The 25,995-nt window shown below is 45.5% G+C and overlaps 1 protein-coding gene across 1 annotated transcript in view; it reads right to left on the bottom strand.

Moving 5' to 3' along the window:
- Positions 1–25,995, bottom strand: part of SFXN5 (sideroflexin 5) — a 93,192-nt gene that overhangs the window by 12,389 nt on the left and 54,808 nt on the right. The window contains exons 11-14 of the mRNA XM_009572723.1: positions 25,011–25,101; positions 19,955–20,070; positions 17,771–17,856; positions 8,755–8,872 (exon numbers count right to left, since the gene is read on the bottom strand). Coding sequence (XP_009571018.1) covers positions 8,755–8,872; positions 17,771–17,856; positions 19,955–20,070; positions 25,011–25,101 — 411 coding nt within the window. The remainder of the gene's footprint in view (positions 1–8,754; positions 8,873–17,770; positions 17,857–19,954; positions 20,071–25,010; positions 25,102–25,995) is intronic.

Raw genomic sequence — 25,995 nt, 5'->3', positions numbered from 1 at the left:
TTTTGAGAAAGACATGGGGAAAAAAAACATGGATGGACAGGGGAGATGTCCTGATCCAGAAATGTTCTCTGCTTTGTGAAATCGGTTCCTTCTCTCCTGGTCATGTCTCAGGTAAGTGACCCCACAGCAAAAGGAGTTTCAGTTGTGCCAGGACATGAATCAAAAGGGCACTGCAACGAAGTACACCATGAATTTGGGAAACGGGAGGTGGCCCTGCGACAAGGCAGATGCTGCTTCTATGAGATTACGACCCATGGGTTTGCATCTGGAACTGCCGCTGCATCCAGCTGGACGAGGGCAGAAGGAAATTACTGTGCTACAACATCTTCCCTATCCTCTTGCTACAGTCCCAGAAAAAGAACTTAAAAGAGCATCACACAGTAGTGATGAGGAGTTACGATACAATAATGAGAATTTGGGGGTTTTCATGACTTGGGAGGAACAAGAATGTCACAGTCATATAGAATCTGGGACTTCTGGTTTGTTTGGTTTTTAGAAGCTCTCTGCAGAAACATCAAGCACTGAATTGAAGCCCTGCCTGAAGCAGGAGGGAGCTTGTGGCTGTTAGTTCAGCAACTCAGGCTAAAGCACCACTGGAAGCAGAGCAGAGGACTACTAAGCCTGAAGTGTCCCCATGTGTTTAGGAATACCTTCACCTGGGAGATGTGCTTGAGAAGAGGGTTTAGAGCACGTGAGCCTGCCTATGTCCTTGCCTTCAATATGCCTGAGCTCCCCAAAAAGCTCTGCTGCCACTTTGACTTGGAAGTTTAGAGTATGGGGGGTGGTCTGACCTTGCAAGCTCTAAAGCAAATACAGCAAAAGCTCCGGGCTTCTTTCTGTCTGTGTCACACTGGAGACCATGGCAGAGAGAGAGAAACTCAAGGTGGGAGCAGGAACTGGGGCAGATCCCTGCAGCCAAGAGCAAGTCATAGAATCATAGAATAGAATCACAGAATGGTTTGGGTTGGAAGTTAAAGTCCATCGAGTTCCAATCCCCCTGCCATGGGCAGGGACACCTTCCACTAGGTCAGGTTGCTCCTGACAGAAGACCTGTGTAGGAGGCCTACGATGGCTTGGGAACAGTCCATGGGCATCTGCAGAGCACAGGAATAACACTGACAATTACTGCAATAGTGATAACAGCTCATCACCATCCTCTGGAGAGACCCTTCCGGCACCCGGTGCGTCCCTCTGCAAGCCTAAGCACAAGCACGAATCCAGCCAAATCATCCCAGACCACCTAAATACTTCCAGTAATGCAAAGACTCCTCCGTGCTAGCGGGCTCCCGGGCAGCAGCTTTCCCGTGCAATGCAATTAGAAGGAAACTAAAAGTTGTTGAGGGAATCTGCAGCACAGGAAACAAGCTACTGTGATTTTTTTTTTTTTTTTTTTCCTGGTTGCTTTGACAGGAAAGGTGTTCTGCAGATGCCAGGCTGCCGAGGGGGGCGAGGGGGGAGAGCAGTGGAGGTGTAAAGGGAAAGCCAAAGGGTAGGGCTACGGGGGAGGCAGCGTGTGAAGTCTGGCTCCTCGGGAAACACACGGCGGGTCTGCAAACCCTGCCCCGACAGCTGGCGCAGGTGAAGGAAAACCTGAGCTAGGGGCTGAGAAGGGGGGCTAAGCCCTTGATGCTTGATACTCTCAACCAGAGAGGGCTGGTGAGAACCGAGAAGGAAGGGAGATGTCAGAGAAGCAGAGGGTAAAAGCACTCCTGTCTCAACCCAAAGGAGATTGAAACCTTGCCAAAAAATTGGCTGTTTAGGCCAGAGTCAGGTTCAAGTTCACTGCTCATCCCTTAGCAAGCAGCCTCAGGCCAACCTTCCCTGTTCAGCAGATTGCAGTTACTGCACGGTCACCTTCTTGAGACGTACAGGTGAGGACTCCTGCTTGCTGCATGACTAAGGTCCCATCTCTCTGCATGAGCTACTGAGACAGCAGAATTGAGTACTGGGGACTGGTCCCACAGTGCTTTGAGCTGCTCTGGTGACTTCATGAAGGTTCATGGCCAAGGCTGTAATTTGATTTGGAGCAGGGAATGATTTGTCACAAAAAGAGCCGGTGACAAACACTTTGGTCTCCAGACTTCAGGTCCATGCCCAGGCTGACAGCAAGGGCAGGCTCCATCAGAAGTCCAGGAGGACAGATGTACCCTTTGCTTTGTGTGCCAGCAGTCTCAGACACTTAAAGCAAAGGCTAAAGAGATCTTTGCCTTTCCACTGCTCAGTCGAGGCACAGTTCTGTCGTGGTGCAGGAAGACACGACTCTCCTGTAATGCAAGATTAAGGCCATGGTCCTCTGATGTCAAAACTCAGCTCAAATAAGCCCTGTAAGTCATAAATTAAATTAACCTAGAGAGGTCCCAGACTAAAATTATTGCACCACAACTTCCTGAATACTTGCAACGGGACAGGCGAGGCTACAGCTGCATGAACCAACATGAACCAGAATCCAGTCTCAGGCTCAGGGGTCAACCGGTATGGCACAGCTTGCATCCATACGGCCAAACTCTTCCCCAAAGAGGGAGGCTCTATTCCTGGGGAGCAGTCCCTGGGAGCGCTACCCTCCAGCATTAGCTGGCGAGCCAAAACCGACCCAGAGAGGATGCAGGCAATTAATCAGGCTGGACACCATGGGCCAGTCACTCAGCTTGTGCTCGGACCCTGCTGGCTTTACAAGTATAGACTTAGTTGATGATTTCCTTAGGCTATTATTTCTTATAAAAGATGGGTTAGTAACTTACATTTGAGTTCTGTGCAACCGTGTCCAGCCTTTGTGTGTAGTCATGGCAGTATCATTCTGCTGTTCCCCAAACATCACCTCCTCTCCCATCACTTTCCCCTTCCAGGCACAGGAGTATGCTCTGAAAGGGGTCACTCATTTGTCCTCCAACCTCTGACAGGAACAAGTCCATCCTCACTGAAGAATGCCAGATGCAAACCTTAAGCACCATCCTTCATCCATTCATCTGAATGCCGGAACAGGGCTCAACACATTTCCAAATACCATAGCTTTTCTCTCCAGCCCTACTTGAACCACATCAGCATTCAACCCCTCAGTATCATACAAATCCTGGAGGTTTCTGCTCAACTAAAAAGTTTCATGGGCATTAAAGAAGCTCACACAGATCACCTCTCCATTTTAAGTTCACGTGGAAAATAAAGATACTCTTGCCTATGTTGATAGTCACTTTGCCAGAAGAGAAACTGGATCAGTACATAGGAGAGGAACCTCAGATGAACCTCTTAATGCTTCAGAAGTCAACGATGGAGCATCGCCTGTGTGCCAGTATGAAACCAAAGCTTCAGGGCAGAGCTTGAATCTTCTGCAGTCTTTGGGAGACACATACCACTGAGCTTCCAGCCTCCTGCCAGTCCTTAAGGACCTTGTGCCACTTCTTTTCTAAGAGGAGTTCCTTCCAAGACCAACCTCCATCCCAAGGGTAGACTTTGGCCAGCACACTCAGGTTACCAGACTCTCAGGAAACCATTCCTCAGACCCAGAAGCAAAGAAATACCATAGAACTTCTCACTTCTCAAACATTTTTTCCCCATGGCAGCTGGCAAATCCTTTCCTTTGCTTCTCATCCAAGTTGGACAAAATTACTGCAGAGAATCCCTCCTGCTCCCCTCCCCCCGTGCGATGCAATCCCAAGGGAGAAATGGTTTCATGGGGACCCCCTGCTGTCTTGCATCTGATTTCCCTCCTAAGTATGGTATAGGGAAGCGTCTCGAGGGCTATGGCTGTGACCTCCATACAGCTCTTTTGTCAAGTGCCATTTCATTAAAAAATCAGCCTTTTAACTGTGGACACATTTCAACCTCACCAAATCTGCTAATTATTGACAGTTGGTGAAGAGGAGATTTCACTTGTTCCTCCTGTTAAACTGCATCTAATTAGTAATTACTGGTTCACTGTCATCTTTACTGCAATAATCCCACTGCACATTGGCTCATTAACCTTTTGCTTTTCTAAAGCAGCCTGCCAACAAGATGAAGGCTAAAACAGATTGGAAAACAATAGCTCAGCCTTGGATTTTAGGCTGTTTATTCCCCTTGTCCTGGAGATCCAAAAGGAAGATTATTTTTAAGAAAAGGCTTTCAGCTGAAATCAGCCTAATTCTGGAAGATGGCTTGTTTTGCCCTAACCAGCAACCAAGGTCCTTTCAACCTAACCCTTGGTGAGGGCGTGTGTATTACAGCTAGTGGAAGGGTTTTCTCTGCCATCAGCTCTTGCTTCAGCTCCATTTCTCACCTGGGTTTATCCTTCTTTATCAGCACGATCCAGCACACTGGGCATGGGATGAGGCAAGTTTCAGTGGGTTTGCAGCACCCTGGAAGTTCAACAGCATCCTCTTGGATGCTGAAAAATGAATGATCTGGATGAGCAGGGACCAAAGGGTGGAAAATCAGTGGAGCAACCCCATGGTTATTTCTTTTGCTGCTACACTGAATTTCATTTGCACAAGTCCCATTTTCAGTTTGGAACTGTCACAGCTGTTTCTATTGGCAGTGCATAGCTGAGTAGGAGTTGTCAGTGGGGATGCTGTAGGATAGGCAGCTAGAAAAGAGATTCCCCGGGGGGCATGGGAGGCAGTTGGAGGTTGTGGGCTAAATGCATTAACTAGATGTTTCTCCTAAACTTAACAGCAGTGAATTACTTAATGCATATTGATGCATTTAGGTACCGGAGTTAACACTATATTGGGATGAAAAGTGAATTTCTCAGCATCTTAAGTGTGCTTAGTCTCAAGGACCCACGTCTTTATGGCTGACACTAGGGTTTTATTTTTATAATGTAATCTTCAAAACGATAACATCTAGAAACAAGCTGTAATTCTGGAGCATCGTCGCAGACCTCAAAGTGGATTCCATCTGTACAAAATCAAGGAAGGTATGAGGTCTTAGCTAGACTAAATACCGACCAAAGAGAAGACCTGGATTATCCTTCCCAGCACATGAAGGTTGTTCAGCTCCAGAATTTTCATTTAGTTGATATTGGTGTTCCTGAATGCAACCAGAGCTGAATTCTGATTTCTCTTATGTTACTTTAAAACAGGTATAACTCTGAAGCAGCTAGAGCTGATGTGATAAGGTGGCTGCATTTATCTAGCACATTTATTACATCTATTGCAAGGCTTCAATTCTGCTTGAAAACTAATTGTAAGTTTGAGCCCCTTTAGAAGAGTGGATCAAAGGCGGCCACTCAAGCTCCCATGCTAAAAAAAGTGCTTAATAACACAGCAGCTTCTGTGTTTGCTCTCTGACTAAAGAAAAAGGACTGTGAATGTGTGATTAAGGGCAGAATTTGGCTCATTTACAATTCCTGAAAGGGTTGCTGCTCAGACCATAATCATATTTTTGGAACAGAACACGCCTATTACATCTTGTTGTTAATAATTTACTCCCTGGGTAGTGCTCATTACAACAGCATCATCTCAGTCGTGTTATGTTCATAGCTGGTACAGTAGGTGAACGACTGCAGCTATGAGAAAAAGTAAATACACACTTGCATACATATATACACATGCATGTACATATACAATGTTCAAACACCTAAAGTCTATTAACTTAGTTACCTGACAAGTTCATGGACCAGTGATGAGTAACCAAGAAGTTTGAGAAATGCTCTTTGCAAGGCAACTCAGATTTCCTATCCAATGCTGTGAAGAAATGGCTCTGGAGAGATTGTTTCAGATAAATCACTCGCTCTGCTCACTTGAGCATCCCCACAGTCACTGACCACTGAGAAAGTCTCAATGAGATTTTGCAGAATGGGAGGAACACCCATTACACACACAATCCCACATACTTGTAATGAATGCAACCATAACTAGAAGACGGATCAGACCAGGCTGCTATGGAGAACTTGATTCCTTCGTGTCAACAGATGTGGGGTCCAGCTGTGCGCATGGAGCTAACTCCAGTTGAGCGGAGCCGAGACCCCAGTAAGTAATGAGCTATACCACCAGCTGTAATGGTTTCTCTTCATTGACATGAAGCGTGGGCAGAGAGCACGTCGTTCTGCTTGATCCACTAATCAGCACTGATTCATGTTTACACTGCAGATAACATTTCATCTGTTTTTAGAAGGTCATTTTCAAGTGATGCTTTATGGTTTCAGTATTGTCTAATGCCTGCAATTTGAATATCCCTTGGAGGAAGCCAGACCTTAACTTTCCCTGTGGGCTAGAATTCATTCAGCTGTTAGCACCAACACAATTTCTCAAGCTGCAATATCAGATACTATATGTTATAAATTATCTGTCACCCCTAAAGCTATAACACAAAAGGCAAAAAGACCTTGTGAGCTTCATTTTTAGATAAAGAAACTAAGGCAATGAATAATTATTTTTGTAGAGCCCGAAGTGTTTAACTCTGAATGCCTCAGATTCTGGTACCAAAGCTTTAGTTCCCACTACCTTAGTAGGCACTTACTATTTCAGAGAAGCCCATGCTAAGCAATGCCTACAGAAAATACTGGAAACGTACAAAATGCTAAATTTCAAAACAGAATTGTAGGGTGAGTTTCCTGTCTATGTTGAAAGAATGGTTTTGTTTGGCCAAGGCTATTAAACATGTGCATCATCAGTGAGAAGGGAGAAAATACACAATGACCGCCGCTTAAGGCTTGAGATGACACGAAGTCTGGGAAAGCAGTAAATAATTAAGAGCCCAGGTCACTGATACAGAGGCGTCTAGATGTGTGGAAAAGAAGTCAACGTGCAAACATAAAATTGGTCAAACATATGGTCAAATATAAAATTGCCTCTGGGTGCAAATAGCGCACCTATGGCATGGGGCACCATTTTGGGAGAACGGTGGCAGTGTCACTTGTGGGGTTGGTGGTACCTCCTGTGGTCTTGCTCCCCTGATTATCTCGAAAGAAGACCTCTCAGGAAAGGCCATGGCTACCTTCTGGTGGGTGGGGCTCCTTTCCCTGGAAATAGGAGCATAAGGGATGCTCTATGTCCGAGCCTCCTTCCAACAGGAACGTTGGATATACTCTGGGCACGTACCTTGAACGTGTGCGAGACCTGGAAATATTCCTCAGTCTTTCATAACCAAAACCTCTGGGCAGAACTTGGGATCACAGCAAAAAAATGATGGACAAGGAGCTAAGGTTGAGCTCATGCCAAAATGACTAACGTGTTCTGTGGATGTATGAATTCAAGTAGAAGCAGGCAAATCACGTTGCTCCTGCAACTGGTGCTTGTGCAACTTCTTACTGGAATACTGTGTCTGGTTCTTATGGAACTGCTCCAAAAAGGATGTTGACTAATTAGAAAAAGTTTAAGGAAGAGCCATATGAATCATTAAAGCTTCAGAAAACACATCTTATAGCAAGAAACTCCGAGATTGAGATATATTCAGTTTCTTAAAGAGAAGATTAAGGGACAGTTTTATCTCAGCCTGGAAACAGCTAGAAGGACAACAAAAAATCTGTATCACATTTTTCGGTCTAGCAGACAAGTGTACAACAAGATTCCCTGGCTAGAAGTTCTAGATAAACTCATCCAGACCTAAAAAAATGAATTAACCATTAGAGACTGTGATACCAATTTCTGATCAACTGTTCGAGTTGACACCAAAAAACCTTCAGCAAAGTCCTTTGCTCTGTTTGATAGAGGTCTTACCACTTTCTAATAGAGTCCCTCCCTGTAAATGTACAAATTTACAATCTGCAAATCCATGAGCTCCAAACATCGAATGGTCAAAATTAATGACTTACAAAAAAATACACCTTAGCAATTCGTTCAACTAACTTAGGTACAAGTGATTTCATTAGTCATTCTGCCTGTTTCCTTGGCTAGTTTTCCTCTGTTAGCCCCCAGGCTGTGTCTTCTTCCTCTAGCCAGGCTAGATGACGAAAAGGCAGAAACCCTCAAAGAAGCCCTGGGAAAGTACATCCACAACAAATGTCTATCCCAGGCTCTTTGCTTAATGGACAAAGACTTGTTTTCACTATGTTAACACCAAGAAACACCACTGTCATGGGAGAGGGGCAGCTGAACCACGTCCTCCCTGGTACAGCTCAGCTCTGACTAAGCTCACGTCCCCAGACAAGACAGGACGAACCCAGCTGGAGTCTCAGAGCAGAAGTCATCAGTCAGAAACACCAACATCTCTTGACTTGTGATCTGACCAGACCTGACCTGGGTATCACTGAAGAGGGACCAGATACCCTCCGTGCTAGCTGAGACACTCCTCTGACTGGCGATCAAGCGGGCAGAACATTATCCTCGTACATTTAAAAAACCACTTTATTCCAACCTGGTTGTCCCGCTGATCCCTGCTGTTCTGATTACTGTACAGTCTAAATGTCCTCCACACGGCAGAGGCCTGGTGCAGACCACCCCTGGAGAACAACGGATGCGATGGAAGGGAGGAGGATCACACATGACCATCCCTCGCCTGTAAAAGGTGCGTTTGCTGGGTGGAACAAAGGTTCCTCTGTTCAGTTCTTCCTCTGTTTGCTTGGAAGGTACATCCCCCCACATGATCCGAACATTGGTTAAAAGCATAGAAAAGCTGTGTGATACTAATCTGTGCTCGCACGCGCTAACAGGAGGGACTAACATAACCATCACCTGCCCAGTGAATCTGCACTTGTTCAAGCAAAGAAGACAGCAACCAACTTCATCCAAAAATGGAGGAGGCCCCATAGGAATAAGACTATTATCCAGGAAGGCAAAACAAGCAGTGGCATCGGCAAGCCCCTCTGAGATATCCCATTGCAGTGACCAGACATGTACTGACCTCGGACATCTGCGGGAAGAGACTGATGGCCAAGGGGAGGGCCAGGCCAAAGGCAGCGAGGCACACAAGGCTTTGGACTGGGAGAATCATCCGGGGACGGGACCTCAGGAGTGATGTTCTGGAAAAGAAAGGCTTCGTTAGACCATTTCATAGAGCAGGTGCTTGCATGCCATCATCAGAACGGACACTGGTGTTCACCCAGACCCACTGGTCTCCCTCTCCCTAACTGGTCTAGGTTCCTTCTTAGTAGGTCATCAACAAGTTCACCCACATAAGTCCTGCGCACTGTGCATCTGCTGGGGTTACACAGCCCACGCCAACCTAAAAGTGCTCACTTCTCCTAAATTAGAACAGGATCACTTCACACACACTTCCCCCATTTCAAACCGTCTCACACTGGAGCACCCGGCACACGAGGTGATCTGGCCACGTGTAGGTGTCACCTGCATTAAGGCTTTGGAGACTATGTTGAGTGAGCAGAAGGAAATTAGATTCTTGAGAGATATTGCGAACTTTGTTGGCCCTATCACGCGGTGGTACTGAAAAGGTGGTACTGAAAAAGGCACACGACTTTGTTAATGGGGTAATAAAGTAGTAAACTCGACAATACCTTAATTTGTTAAAAATCAAACCCCTGCAGAGTGGGTGATAAGGATGTTTTAACACTTGCTGTCCCCAGGGGATATTTATGAGTTCAAGACTTGTTAACAGCAGACACTTTAAGATACCTGCAAGGTCAGGTTCTGATAATGACCCATTAAGTGACCTTTCTGATGCAATTAACACCCAATGACAGGGACAACATTTAGCTGGTAGAAGGTGGCATGTTAAGTATGTTCCAGGATACAGGACCTCAGACAGTTTACAAATGTTAAGGGGAAAAACGTAATTCTTGAGGGGTTTGCTCTGGAGCTATTTACACCAAAATTACACCTGTCATTCAACTTTTTTTTCTACCAATCTGAACAAACTGGGAATATAAACCAGCAACTTGATAGTGAGTTTTGTTTGAATATTCAGTGTATATTAGCAACGCAGAGAGTCAGCAGATTCGCTGCTGGGTCATCAGCTACACCCTTAGTCCCAACGTGCATCTCTTCTCTGTCCATCCTGCTCTTGAGGATGCCGATGGCTCGCGGTGTCCTGCCATCAAACACGGGCAAAGATCTGCTACTTAACGCCTTTCCACTGCGGTGATAACACAGGAGCTCCTCTTTTGGTCAAGGAAGGTACAATCAGATTACACTAATCGCTAAACAGCCCGTGCCTGCTGCCAATGCAAGACAACAGATTACCTCAACCCCCGTCTACTCCACGTTTACTGTGGGCTACAAACACGCACCTGATGAATTATAACGGAGCAGCTGATGTGTGGGAACTTGTTACCCTGCTGTATGTTGTCTGTGTGTCTGAACATTCAGATTCTTCGCCCTTTGCTAGCAATGCTTGCTGAAAGCTGTCTTCATCTTGAGAAGGTTTGGGGGAAGTGGGGAAGGAAAACAAGATCCAGAGCCTTAACTCCTCCAATATCTCAGCTCCTCACTAATAAGCTATCGAGACGGAGTTGATCCTATCAATTTGTGCTGTGAAAGCCAAGCTTCTGTTCTCCAATTTGTTTTGCATAGAGCACGATCTAACCTAAAAGACTCCTACAGAAGTCCACAAGGATTTTGTCTGAGACAGGAAAGCAGGTTACCTTGCTCCACGCTCTTTAACAAATGCAACGTTCAAGAATCGCCATCAATAAGCTGTGATAACTAGTCCCTGGGATGCAGAGGGGCAACTCCTGGAACTGATTTATTCTCCTGCTTAAGCTGTCGTGATCCACGAGAGCCCTCGCTGAGAAAATCATATGACCAGCATCCTTCAAGCCTCCCTGGAGTACAGTTTAGAACCAAGACATCACTGCTTATACCACCCCTGACATCTTAATCTGGAAGCTGCACCCTCTTTAATTACTGCCCTGTTGGGGACCTTATAATCACCCAAGTAAAAACTCAACCAATTTAAAATGATCCCCAGTACAGCCCCCAGGTGTGATTTCCAGGAGTGCTTCAAATTCAGGCCAGTTCAAATTACACTGGCCAACCTCCTAATTAAGAAGAGTTATGGCTTGATTTAAAAAGGAGAGGGGACTAATTAACACATGTAGTGTAATGTCTTAACTGGGATTCAGATTCTAAAATTTGTGTGGCTCAGAATAAATGACTCATAATTAGTCGAGAGGTCCACTTTTCTTTTGTCCCTAGGATCTTTGCTCTCGACACAGATCTCAGAAGAGTATAAAGTTAAATATTGCATGCTGCATTTTGCTAGCTGTCAAATGCAATCAAAACCCCTCCTTTCCCCCATTAGCTCCCCATTGGAAGTGAATGATTAGATGTTTCCAAAGGGTTTAATTGCAGACTATTATAGCAGATTAAAACTAAATACTATTAATATCCATTTGTTGAAGAGTGAATTAGTTTACAACACTGTCCTGCGTGCTCTGCCAAGGGGTTTGATCAGGGAAGTGGAGGCCTGGACCTTTAGATCCTCCTGACAGCCCAACTTTGCCATTTGCATCTTCTGAAGCAGACTGCTATATTCACAAGAGCAAATATCATCTTACCCTACCAGTAATTCTGCAGAAGTACTTGAAGCTATTTTCATAGGAGAACAGTAGTTTTACAGACTGTCACCATGTACACAGGACAGGACTGGCTCTGGCGAACTAAACTTTGGCGCTCAGATTAGACAACATGGGATTGAAAAGTTTGCACCAAGAGAAGGTCTCACATTGGAAATCTGCAGGAAGACGATAATATGTTTTATTGTTCCCAATTTTAGAAGCCAGATTTTTGGCACCAATGGTCTGCCTCGCTAGTATAAGTGATCCATGTTTATATAACAACCTTTGCATGGCAAGGAACGTGCATTTTTTGCAATACTTCCCTCCTCCTCCCTCTTTTTTCTTCTTCTTTTTTTTTTAAAGATTTGTTTCTTTACCCCCCTTCAAAACCCCCTAATGCCTATTCTTTCTGCAATTTGCCTTCATAAAATTTGCCTAGCAGATTATTAAAAAGGCAGTAACGCGCTGGGGAGCTTCTGGCTTACTAATCCTAGGTAGCACTTACTGTTAACGGATATACCTAAAACAGCTAGACCTTACGGGTAACATTTCAATATGCATGAGTGTGCATGTACGTAGGTATATACACAGACACACGCATACTTGTACAGACAGTACATCTGCTCCGCAGAGACAGTGTGTTGTAGATCTTGTAAATACACCTTCATTCAACTTTCATCACATTGTTCATTAGTGGTTTAAATTTTGCATAATTTGGCAGCTGCCTCTGGCGTTTTTCAAGAGGTACTGTAATTTATTCCATATGGAAGTCAGTTGCTGTACTAAAAAGGAGTTATCAGGTTCAGTGAACCAGAGCTGTATTTGTCTAGAAGGAGGTGTCAGATGCTAAACTAAATATGACAGGAGTTAACCAAAGTCTCCCAGCTGACACATTCTGTGGGGTTTCTGTAGTGTTTGGTATAAACAGGTTCAAAGCTAATACATACGTCGCAAGACGCCGAGGGTGCCGGCGGGGTAAGAAAAGCGCTGGAGGCTGAAGCTCTGGGTATCCCGAGGCACCCCAGGCTCCTCAGAGCCCGGGGTTCAAAACACCCCTCTGATGTGCAAACAAACTTTGGGGTGGTTGTCCTATCCCAGATCCCAGTTCTGCTGAGAACCTCCCAGAGCCGGCGTCGTACCGCGTCTCTGCTTCAGAGAGCCCGTCAGGTCTCTCTGCTATCTGCAGAGGGTGTTTCTGAGCTTCTGTCACTCATTTTGGGAATGCCAAGCTCTTCTAGCGACCAGTAGCTCTGTCTGCTGTCCTGCCCAGCCAAGCCACCGCTGTCCTCACCAAGGAGCATCTCCTGCTCCTGCCTGTAGCCCCAGTGCCCCCTCCAGAGGACACAGCAGATGCAAACAGAGTGAGGTGGGGGGATTTTTGTGCTTGATTGACATAATTAAAGGAGCAGTTTCAATGTTTACTCTGGAAACAGCCACAGCAGTTTAAGGTGTCACTGCTGGCAGCTGTTTAGTTTAAACAAACTTCAGCGAGGGTTTAGCTGGACAGAGAGACTTTGCACTTCAGAGGAGGAAGAGCACTTGGAGGAAATGTTCTGCACACACTGTCAGAAGGAGAATACCTCCAGCAAAAGGCCATGAACATGAGGTCTAGGAGGGCCTCCCACCTCACACATATTTCTGCAGTGAAAAACATGGTTTAAGCTGCAGAAAACGCCCTTCCAGCACCACAAAACCACGGGCTGAGCCCTGGCTATCCATCAAAAGAATCCATTTTTCATGGTTAGACTGACTTAGCTAAGCCAGAGCAGCTCTGTAATGTTGATCCAGCCTGGGAGCATCCTAATTTTATGAGCTTTACAGGAAAACAACCCTGACAACTGCTGCATGAGGATGCTGACATGCTGTAGCAGCTCTGACACAAGATCAGGATGATGTGGAGATGAAGAAAGAGTAGAAATCCTCCTTTTTTATGGACACAGCTATTCTGCTCCCTGCTTCTCTCTCAGCTCTTGCCCATTGCCTACAGTTCCAGCTTTATCTCTCCTCCATAAACACTACACAGTCGGCTCTAGGGCCTCCTCCTGTCTAGCCTGACATTCATGAGCTCTTGGAGCCCATCCTCAGACGTTCTGCTGCACTTCAGACCCTCTGAGATTGCCTGTACTGCGAGGCAGAGAAGAGGCTTTAGGATGAGGAGATAAGAAGAGCTTAGGTTCTTCCATCTCCACTGCCAGCTATTAGCTCAAAGCGTCCACAGCAGACATTGCTGGTGGACTGAGCTTGTCCACCACTTGTCCAGACCACATGAACCAAGTACCACTGGATTTGGGCTCTCCCACCACAGAGCTCAGCCTACAGGAGAACCTGAGGTTGCACTTACACACAGACCTGGACGGTCTACACATAGACCAGCTGCGTGATGGGCTTCAACTCTGCAAGGAGTCAGAAGCTGTACAAAGACTACTGGAGAAGTCTTGGATGACGGCTGGGAGAAACTTGCACATTTCCCAAATTTCATCATAACTACCAGATAAAAGGATTCACAGAAGCATCTGAATGAAGGGAAACGTCTGAAGGACGAGAAGTCCAACTTCATGAAGTGGATGTAATTGTCCCCACAGCTCTGTGACATGGAGGTACTATTGAAGTTTCCATTGTCTGTCCCAAAGTCAGCTACATCCCATAGATGAGTCGTCTTCGTCTCATAGATGATGTGAAACCAATATTTTTCCGTATTAAAGTTGCCAACACAGATATTATTTATAAAACTTAAATGAGAATACATCTGCACAAAATAACTGACACCGTGTTCCCCGCATGGCATATGTAGTCTCAAAATAAACATTGATTCTATATGTTAGCTGCTTCAACAGAGCGTCCAAGCAGCAGGAAATGCATGAAACATGGGGAAAGAATGGCGCGCTGCGGAGCTCAGCAGTGGGAGGTAACATTGAATTACTTGGAGAGCAGAGAAGGCGGCCCTGGGAGTTAAAATACACAGCAGGCAAAGAGACGAGAGAAGCCAAGAGAGCTGAAAAAAATGGCACAAGAGACGAGAGAGGCAGCTGGGGGAGTTAAAACATGCAGATGGAGAGATGGCTGAGAGAGAGGAAAGACCTGGATCCAAGTGGAAAGACGACGACCAGGAACTGGCCACTTAAAATAAACTTTTTGAATACCGAGACCAAAACGAGTGAGCGGGTTTTCTATGAATCCGAAAACCACTGCTGGGAGCACGTAGCTCGCTCCTGGGGTGGTGCAACTCCCACCCAGCTGCAGCACTGTCACCCACTTCCACCCGGACTTAAATGCAAGGCAGGAGAATCGCTCTCCTCCTTCGCCACAACCCCAAATGCAAATGACTTAGTAGAGGATCCAGATTGCGACTTCTGATTCCAGATCTCCAGCCTCCAAATAATAAGCCGTCACTCTCATCTTTCTCATTTGGAGACACTGTAAGGATTTCTATAAATAAATTGATAATGCGTGCCTTGATATGACTCCCATTAAAAATGCCCTAGTCTAACTAAAATTCTACTAAGTTAAAAAAGTTAAACTTTTCACCAAATGCTCCAAGTTTTTTTGCAAAACGAGGTTTCACCTCTGACTGTGTCCTTCAATAACCGCTTTAAAAGATCCGTGAATCGACACCTGGACTGCGAACCCCTCGGCTATGGAAAGGGATGCTCTCCATGTCAGATGGACGCTTCCATGTCCTACAGCGATACCACCTCTAGCTGCGTGGCCAAACCGCACTCCACTCCTTATCCCTGCTGTTTCTCACTCACAGGCTTCCAAGAATCCAAAGATATTTGATGGAAAATGAAAGAGTAGGCACAAAGCCTGTAGAATTTAGGCAGGCAAAATCACTGCCCAGATATTTTTATATCTACAGAGTTTCATTTGGGGATGGTGGGGAGGAAAGTATTCTCTTGCAAACCTGAATTAGGTCTTTCTATTAGTTAAAATTATGACTTTTTGAAGACAACCTCCTGTATGCCTACATTTGCTTGACAGATAAAATGAGTTTCAGTAAGTCTTGCACAGAGCACAGGTGCATTTAGTAAAACTCATTCTATCAGTACAAGAAGTTATGATGCCCCCAAGTGCAAAGCAAATTTTACTCTTAGTTTTATTTGAGCTTGTGGATGCTTAGCAAGACCCGTGATGGTCCTCAGCATTTTCTGCTGATGACAATCATTTATAGACCAGATTTCTAGAAACTTTGAATTTTTGCACATAAAGATTTTTGACTGTTCATGTTGATAACCAGAATAGCAAAGATCCTCTGAATTATACAGATAAAACAGTTTGTCCTCTGGCGTGTTCTTTCCTGGATGAGCTAATCACCAAGGTATGGTTAGACTGGAACCAGTGCCCGTATTAAGCCAGCGGTAACACATGCAGCCACTTTGGTGCAAAGCCTCAGTTGCGACAGAAAGGCAAAAAGAAAGAGCTCTGTGGTAAGAACATCACAAATCGGTGGCATTTCTGAAGTGTCTGGCATGTGGACAGATGAAAATAGAAGTCCTCTCGACTGACAACAGCAAAGCAGCTTTGATGGGATTATAAAGGCTAGAATCACGTATCTGAATTTGAAGCAGGGAAGCTGCCAAGTTGCTGGGGTACAAAGATAAGTGACAATCCCTGTTCTTCTTACACACGATTTTGAGCAAGCCCAGAGTAAGGTACTCCAGAGTAAGGTACTCCAGAGTAAGACACGGTCACTCCCGAGCACCTCTCCTGCAGATAGATCATGGGCTTGGGGACCGTGTGGGTGACACAGGGTCTTGGAGCAGGGAAGGGGCTGCAGAGCTTTTGTCAAGGAGGAGCACAAAGTGAAAATCAAATGCTTTGCACAAAATTAGGGGGACTGGAATCCAACCCTTGTCCTTGTGTGTCTCCAGCAGCTGTCTCCAAACAGTGGCTTGCCGCAAGCGTTACCAAGACTGTGCCCTGCGGCAGGGAACCACCACAGTCCCTTTGAAAAAGAAAGGAAAACAGCGTATTTTGGCCGAAAAGGACTGAAAGAACTTACTTTACAGTTTCCAAAACAGAGTTTGTTGCCCTGTTTCTCCCCACACCCAGGCCATAGGAGGAACCGATCTTGGTGAGAGTCTCTAGGTGCTAGAGGGGTACCAGACTATATCTATATTTTTAAATTTAGATGTTAAAAATCAGACTCCAAATTTACAGAAGCAAGCCCGACCCTTCCGTTAAGAAGAGAAGATTGCCCAGGGGTGTTTCTACAAGGGTAAACAAGGCTAACCAAAGCTATGGGTCAATCCCTAATCGTACTAATTGCTATTTACTTTGTCAGTGGAGTGCTTTAGAGCAGCCATTATCAACAGATTTGTTTAAAGAGTGCTTCCAGCTTGGCTATCTGGACAAAGGTAGCAAGCCCTTTAGCACCCCCATCTTTCAATGCACTAATTAGTTGGCAAGGTGGTCCCCACCCCACAGATATTCACACCGAATGAGCTGCTGATGGGTGTCCTAAGGAGCCACAGGCACCCAACAGCTCCTAACAGGCTCACTGCACCTCTGGGCAGAAGAAAAAGCGGAGGTATTGGAAAGCAAGGTGGGAGAATGGCCAATGGACAGGGCAGTTTGGGGTAGGAGACAGTTGATAGGAAATAATTAGACATGAAATAATAACCCTGCCTTTTCCTGCCCACTCTCCCAGCACTGATGCTCCACGGAGACATCTGCCAGGAGAGGTTCTGGCTTAAATAGTGATGGAAAGCAAATTTCTGCAGAATACGCGAAGCATATATTCTTCTGGGGAAGTCCAAGCCACAGGACGTTATTGAAAGAAACTACAAGTGAGTTCAAACAGGGCATAAGCAAGTCCAACAGTGGCCAAGGTGGTCTGGATGCGGTATGTGGTCAGCAAGTCCCTACACTCCCCATCGCTGGCTGAACACGAGCCAAGACCTTTAGTTTGACTCCATGTGGCAGCTGTGTTTGCTAAGTGGAGGACTGAAAACTTATGGACGCTTTTCCACTGAATTCAGAGAGTTTTGGCTCACACTGACCCTACAGAATAGGGTTACTCAAACTGCTGGGGTCTCAGAAAGATGATTTAAAATAACCACGTCAACCACGCTTTAACAGCCTCCAACAATGGTCAAAAATGCTGGAACATGAAAAATTTAATAAGCAAAAAAGGTCTTTGATGGAACTTTGACAGGTGGTAGATGCCCCATCCCTGGAAACATTCAAGGTCAGGTTGGATGGGGCTCTGAGCAACCTGATCTAGTTGAAGATGTCCCTGCCCATGGCAGGGGGCTTGGACTGGATGACCTTTAAAGGTCCCTTCCAACTCAAACTATTCTATGATTCTATGACCAATGCTAAGAAATATCAATGAATAACACCTCCTGAGCATCTTTTCTCCCTTCCCTTTGAAAAGGTCCCCGCTTCGTATTACCCAACACTTACTTTTCCAGTATGGACATAATAATTGGAGGTAGAACCAGTATAGGCATTGGCAGGACCACTCTAGTCAGGGCCGTTTCAAGCAGTGCCTGAAAAGGAAAAAGAAACAAACAAACCCAACACATGTAAAACAAATCTCAGGATGTACCTGCACTGAGCAATCAACGCGTGGGCACAGAAATGGTTTGGCTGGCCTTTCTTCTGTTGCATATGTGAATGCATCAACAGACACTTTCAACTCTGCTATCAGCTATTTGTATACAACCTATTTTTGCTCCGTTGCCACAAATGGTGGGCTGGAGCCCATGCTTGGTCACAAATCCAGCAGAATAAACAGAGACACCTAATAGCTTCCCTGATTTCACTTTATGTGACGAAAAGCGCTCAAACATCTCGTCATATTCCTACACAAACATGTTAGTGCTGTCTGGGGGAAGAAAGAAAGGAAAAACAGCTGCCTGGAGGATGCTGTAAGGTGAAATATCTCAGTATGGGCTGAGCAGCAGCTTCAACCCTTCCTCCCTCAACTGAGTTTCAACTTCAGTTACGTGCTGGGGGAACGCAGCACCTTATTGCCAGCTCCAAGACTTGTTTCTGTTTTTTAATCACTGGTGATTTATTGCAAAGCATCGTAACACACAGGGCTCTCCTCTCCCAGGAAGACACCCAACTGCGGAGCTACGGTTGTCCCTCCGCTGGTGCTTTCTCCCTGACAAGATTCACCGGGAAGCAGCGAACAGAACTGCTTGGCAGCATGATACCTATCAATTACCCTGAGATGAGACCTAGAGATGATCATGGGCGCTCTAGCAAGGTGCTTAAGCACCACTGTGTCTTCATTTACCTCTTCCAACCACCTTTGCCAGCACCTACCTGGGACCCTCCAAGCACTGCGACCATGCGTGGGGCTTCAACAGACCTAGGCAGAGGATACTATGGATTTTGGATGGAAATGCTGAAACTTATGCATAGGGACTGGCTTGGGACCACTCGCTCCTTCCAAACAGGAGAAGGTCTCAGAGAGGTGCGGATGTGTTACACTGAGGATCTGCCAAATTTTACATGACAAAACCCAGTACTAAGCTATTCCAGAAGAAGCATCGGGATTAGATGGCAGCTGAGCAGAAGTTCTCAGAAGTTCCAAATTTGATGTTTAAACTCCACCTAAATCACACTTACAGTACCTTCACTTTTAATATTTATTTTCTATGTTGTCTGTCTTTCCCTCGACCATTAGGATGGAGAAAGGAAGCTGGGTCCTGAAGCCAGTTAATATAAGTGAGGAAAACTGGCTCAAATAAGTATCTCCGAGCCCTTCAACAGATTGTTTTAAGCTCCCTGTTAAACAACAATATGGAGATGTATTAGAGATCTCCCATTTCTTGCCGAGGACTGTAAATCTGTACATTAATTGCTGTCTATGAAGTGCCTTAAGAGCCTTGGACAGAAGGAGCGAAAGAAATGCCAAGCATTATATTATTAACTCCTCTGCCTGGGCGTGTGCTTCGGTACATGCTTTACATTTCAGATTAAAGCCCACTTGGAAACAACATGCCTCAGACAATCAGATGATGCTCAGAAGACAAAACTATGTAAGAAGGGAAGAAAAGGGAATAATTGCAGGCAGATGGCAGAGAGTAGAAGGTTACAGGGGAAAACAAACCAGGTGTTAGGACGAGGATAAAGACATCTGGCTACCCTCTCAAAGCTTTGGTTGGCAATCATTAATGCAGCTTTGACACGGCAAGGGTTAAAAAGCTACTCAGCTCGAAAATGAAGTCTCCCTCATTTAGAAAAAGGTGTAAGTTATCTTTGCTTCGTATTCAACATGAACTGCTTACAAGTTTCCACAAAGAAATCCTAAGGCTGTGAATGTATCATAGCACAGGATCTTCCTGATGTCAGTCTGCGCCCTTCCAAACCATCACGCTCAGCCACCGAATTTGCCTGCATGACACGAGCCTGTGTCCACCAGCACACCCAGTTTTGTGGCTACACAACTGCATGCGTGGGTACAAAGCAGGCATTAAGTTTTGCCGCTTTGTTCTTCCCGCATGATGGGTAAAGCTCATCTATTTCTAGCTCTTTCAAGTCATCGATTCCTACGGCTGTGGGATTCGTTGAGCCTGAAGGCCAGTTGTCTACAAGCTCACCCGAGTGTTTGCCGGGAACATCACAGGTACATACGTGTTTTGCAGCAATTCTGGAAGACCCGACAATGTTTCCGTTACTGTCCAAAACATCAATTCCTTCTTCCAGCTCTGTGTGCCTCATCAGGACAACATTGCAGATATTGGCACTAGCTGAGGATGAGAAAAGCATGATGATTAGCAACACAGCCCTGGTCAATACCAAATGGCAGGCTTCTGTTCGCCGTGACAGCCCTTCAGCTTTGCTTGCATCAGTCTGCCAAGAAGTTTCTGCAAGTCAAGGAGCCACTCTTATACCAAGACAAAGATGTGATTCCTAAGAAGAGAATAATAATCAAGATAATTTTCTTTTACTTGCAAAAGGATGTGCTGCCACAATCAGAAACGTATTGACGCAAAGAAATACCAGTATTTCCAAATGTTGGTGTTCGGACATGCTCCCAACTCCCACAGTGGTTCTTCACCCGACATTTTAATCTACTAAGTCAAACATGTCCTTGCACTGGGCTACCAGTTGGTCTTGGCCAACCAGTCACTGCTGATTGACAGCTGCCTCTTCTGATGGTACATCCCAGAGCTGGTTTTAACTCCCCTTACTAAGCCAGCAGACAAAGTCTTCTTAAATAATGGATTTTAGCAGGTATGATGGAAATAATACACTGCAAGTGATTTTACAGAGCTATGAAGAACAGCTTAGATCTGAGCTCTTAAAGAGGACAGAATTATTTTTTTTAATCAAATAAGACAAGGTTGGGTTGTTTCCATGGACGTGTATTCTATTAGTAGAGGTCCTGCTGACTATTTGCCCTTATTTCACATGTTTTAGCACAAAAATGGCTCTGTGGACTTATTTTCTATTAGAGACCTGCTTGTTTGCTTTAACAATATTTTTCCGAACTGCAACACAAACCAGCAGCGCTTTGGAGAACTCTGGTTCCCAACTTTCCCATTTCCCAAATATCAGCCCTGCATTCACAGCGGAGGCAGTGGCAGCTCTGGGATCCTTTCTGACACCTCCCCCCCTTGCCCAGCCTATGGCTTTTGTAGCCTTCTCGAGGTAACCCCAAATTCTGCTCCTCAAGTAACGTGTTAGAGTTGGGGCTGAGGAAGATCCTTCCCAGATGCAGCTCCTCTCCAGGGCCCAGGCACTTTTTAATTTTTTCCAAAGAAAAGCTGCTCATTCCTATAAAAGTTTTCGTTTTGATAAACTGGCATTTTCCAGCCACATTTTGTTGCAAACTTTCCAGCCAGAACTAACACAAACCCACTGTTGCTGCAAGTACCACTGCTTCCAAAAATGTGCTTCTGTACTGCTTGATGGGTTAATATTCGCTAATTAATCTCAATTCATGTCATATAACAAATGTCTAATTTTTTGAGGGTGGTGGGTGGGTGAGCCCTATACGAATGCAGCTCTCTGCAATCAAGGATGATTTGTGGTGACAAATGCTCTTTACACTTGAGAATAAGAGGAACATACACACACGCACACTCTGTCTCTCTCTTTAATATTCAAACTACCGGACCACTCTTCCCATCTATCAAAATATCTGTGTTACCAACCCTTCAGCTCCCTAATCCAAGACAAAAAAGAAAACAGACATTTCATTTAAAGCAAGTTTAGCCCCTCTTTTTTTTTTTTTCTTTTTTAACACTCACATGCCCCGTCCTTCTAGCTTTCAGCCAAGACTGAACGTATAAAAACACGCCAGCAGAGATGCTCTGGCCAAGCCAGGATGCACTGGCACAAGGCTTTTGTGAGACTCACGATGGGGTGTCCAGACCAGAAGCTCCCACCACAGCTAGGTGCCTCTCCAAGTCTCTGGATCTTATTAGGATTCATTGACCAGGGCCCAAATTCAAAACCTGATTCCAGCCTGTTTGTCTGAGACAAACAACTGTCTTAGTTGCTCCCATTCTGCTTCAGCAAAACCCTGAGAAAGCAGAAAAAGCTCCTAATTATGGGTAAACTTGGATTGTATGGAAGTCTCAAATACAGGGGGGAATGAGAAATAAATAAATATATATGTAAACAATTTGATTTGCAGAATTTGGAAAAAAAACGTGATAATATAGCCTGGAAACGACTTCTGTAAAAACACTTAGCGACATATTAGAAACTGGGTTCAGATACAAAACCAACCCACTATCCTACTTCTATATGTGTATAAATATCCTTTCTAAACCAGGGTGCTCTCCACGCACTAAACAGGCCCTTGTGCACCACCTAAACGCATTTAACAATTTTAACCCCACCCACAAAAAAAAAAAAACCCAAGGAGAAGAAATCCTTCCTCCTCCTCACATCCTTTCGCTCCAACGTGTATCTTTCTACCAGCTTTAACTTCCTTCGGAGCAGGTTTGGGATGCCACTTCTGGGGTTTTTTGGGGTTTTCTGTGGGTTTTTTTAGCCACATACATCTCCAGCATAAAGCGTACCATCACCAGCGACACCCCTCACCTTCGTGACAGCTATCCGCACCCAGTGCTTGGGGAGAAGTGGGTAAACTGGTTTCTTTGCAATAACCCTGGGCATTTATGTCCTTCACCATCTACATCTCCAAGAAAAGGTCAAGCCCCTTCTTGTTCAAATTTGGGAATCGCCGCTCTCCAGAACACAGCACGGACACACTCCTTCCCTTCTCCTGCACTGAAAACCTTCATGGAGAACAACTTCACCACCCAGATGTTGCTCCGGGGTGGCCAACGTCAAGCACGAACCCCTCTTGCATCAAGCCAGCCACTGGGTATGCAGAGCCCTGGCCATCGCCATGAGCTCTTCCACCCAGGATGGTTTGCTGGATCCATCCCCTGGGGCTGGGGAGGACTTTTTGGACAGCCTGTAATTTTCAGCCACTACAAATGACCTTTGGTGGAGGTGAGGGCGCAGTCCAACCTCCCGGCACCCTGTTCCAGTGCCACCAGCTGCGACGTGGGGATCAGAGCAATCGGAGCCTGCACCAGCTACCTGGGTACATTCACGACTGGCCACAGTCTGTGTTATCGCAAGTGAGGTCTGGAGGCCCCTGCAGATACATCCCCATGCCCTGCACTCATCTCGGGGTCCCATGGTGAAAGTGCATTTCAAGGAAGAACCACTTATGTTAAATAAGCCCTACAGGCAGCATTTCTGCAGATATGGTTTAGTTCATCGGGCAAAGACAACTGTTGCATGACCCAGAGAAGACAGACACAACATGTGGGGCATCTCTGAGGGCCATAAGACCCACAGACCAGTCTTCCCAGTGCCTACCCCAGTTTCCCAAGGCTTTACAAGAGTCTTTCTGACATGTCTGCTAGGAGTTTGGATGCCTTCCACCCAAGCAGTAGCTGCACTTCCCCAAGTCTCCATCTCTAATGACCCCTTGGGATGAGAGACCATAAAGCTTTCATGCATACCTCCAGTTTTCCAGCTGCTACCAACCAGCACAGCTCAGCCAAGGTCGGTGGGAGAGGGAGGCAAGGAAAGGCCAGGGGAAAACTGCTTAATGGTAACGGAGCAAGAGCTTTACAGCAGCATCTGGCTTTTCACGTAGAAAAAGTGAAATTCTGCCCTTTTGCTGGCGGCTGGTGGTTCAAAAGCAATGGGAAGACACATCTTAATTAAACAGTTTGTCCAGGTCTGCAAACCAGTAACTCGCAGCTTTCAAAACCACAAAACAGCAATTAGTGGGAGGATTCCTGATGTCCTGGCACATAACGAAGCATGACAGTACACAAATAAAATAAGAACTAGAGAATTAATTACGCGCTAAACAAATTAATTATGGGTCCTCAATCAATGCCGAGACAAGCGTAACCTCTTTCTCCTTACACCTTGGTATGAAAATAGATCAAACCTGGCAGCAAAGACTTCCCGCGTGCGTTTCTGACTCAAACCCAGCCTCGGAGCTGCCTCCTGGGTCTTGCGCTCACCTCTAGTGCCCTCCTGGTTATAAAAATCAAAAGAAAGCTGAAACCCTCTAAAAATATATTCCAGGAAAGTTCCAGGAAAACAATAATAATGTCCACAGATTTCCTAGGTACAGGCAAAGTGCTCAGAAACAAGATCGAGTGCAACCTACAGACCACAACCCCCGTCACCCCCTGCTCTGCAGACAGGGCAAGCGGCTGTTTTTCTGGCAGAAAAGGGGAAAAAAAACCCCAACAACTCAGGAATTGACGGCTGGAGGGTCAGAACAGACCTCTGGAAAAAAAGGAGCAGAAAGACCAGAGAAACTGAGAGAAACAGCTAGGTAAAGAGGCTCGGCATCCCCAAGCAAAGCTCTGAGGACATGGCCCTTGCACAGCAAAAAGAAAAGCTTAAAGGAAAGTTTTGCATTAACATGGTTGAAAAGGGACCTGCAACAGCGAGCAAAACCCCTTTGTTTACTGATTTCCTCCATGCTTGGACAATTTTTGCACCATCTTTGTAAATAAAAAAGCTTTTATAAAAAATTACCCTAATGCCACCGGTGATTTCTTCACAGCTAAAATAACTCATCATTTGCTGAACGTTGTAACCACGGGCTTCAGCAAAGGCTGAGTCCAGCACGTCCCTTCCCTCAAACACTGAGCAGTTAGCTGATAAACTGCAGAAGGGTTTATTTTGTGCTCCAACAAGCCAGCAGCAGCCTTAATTCTTCACACACTTTGGTCTTTTTTTAATCAGTGGCTCTCAGAAATCTGTATATCCAGAATAGGAGCATTTCATTGCATTTTTATTGTAAAAAAACCCTAACACTACTGCTTATTTGAAGATTTGATTTGACATGATTCAAACCAGATCTTGCAAATTAAACGCTCTCGAATTTGGACGGTCGAGGACGATTCAACACCGATCATTTTTCAAACTGCTTGAGAGTGGAAAGTGCAGCTTGATAAAGCCTTGTGAGCTGCCTCCGCCAGCAGCTTTGCATCGTTTTCCTGCCGAAATCCTGCTTTGCACCATCCCATCGCTGTCTGCACCAACTCAGGGACCCACTGCCGAGGAGACACAGCAGCGACGGCGTAAAGCAGGAAGACAGGAGTTAGGTGTCCATCCCAGTGGCTTTCAGCCACCAGTAGGTTTACAGCCAACACTTTGAATATAGAGAAAAGGCATTATTTCTTACCGACAGCAGGGAATGGCACAAACCTCTGGATCAAGAGACGAGTGGCGGGGGTAAACTTGTTTGCTCTCTGAACCAGAACATTAAGGCCCACCTTTGAATAGAAAAAAAAAAACAAAACAACAGAGAAGCAGAAATATTTAGCTACAAGGAGCAGGGCAGATGCCACAGCTTGCAGACAGCAGCAGAGCTCTTCAGGGGGACAGACTGGGGTCTCTCCCCATGCAGAAGCGTTTGAGAACTAAACCCCACACACACTGCAGGGTTTAGCTGTGTTGGGTTCAACCCTTTATCCAATGAAGGGTTGAACCCAATCGTTGGGTTGAACCCAACCGTTGGGTTTAAATGGAGGGTTGAACCCAACCGTTGGGCTGAACCAAACCATTGGGTTTAAACCCCTTCCAGCCAAAAGACAGGCTAGAAACCACTGCAATGCCATTCAGTCCTTCTGGAAATGCCCTTAGCTGCATTTTTACCCAGTTCATTGGCATTTTCCCCATCCAGCACAAAATCATTAGGACTGGGAGTCACCACCCAGCTAGGAAAAAGCCAAATATCAGTGGTGGTGGTTGGCTCAACACAAGTCATTCCTCCTCCCAGGGTCTGTGCAAACTACTCCACCCTACTCCATTGCAAACATTTGGGTTATAAAGGAGCTATTAATAGAAACAAGAAATAGCAGGCAGTTTATTATAACCATGGATCATTTTTTTGTTGCCTCCTCCATCACTTGAATAATGCAGAGCTCTCTGCAGTTTTGCAGGGATCTAAGTCATTGCATATGTTAATATAAACAGCACGGAGGAGAGTTGCTGCCTCGTCAGCCTCAGCGTGGTTGGATAGTAGCGATAGTCGGAGAATTTCCATAAAAATTTGTTTCAAGCAGAACTGGGGTTATTAATTAAACAAACCTATTCACAAGGAATGACTTCTGTCTTCAAATTAGTCTCCCCTACAATATTTTCTCTTTTTCATCCAAAAAAACCCA

Source organism: Fulmarus glacialis, unplaced genomic scaffold (genome assembly GCF_000690835.1).
Source record: "Fulmarus glacialis isolate BGI_N327 unplaced genomic scaffold, ASM69083v1 scaffold430, whole genome shotgun sequence".
In the NCBI taxonomy this organism is placed as follows: Eukaryota; Metazoa; Chordata; class Aves; order Procellariiformes; family Procellariidae; genus Fulmarus; species Fulmarus glacialis.
This window is presented reverse-complemented; position numbering and strand designations above follow the sequence as displayed.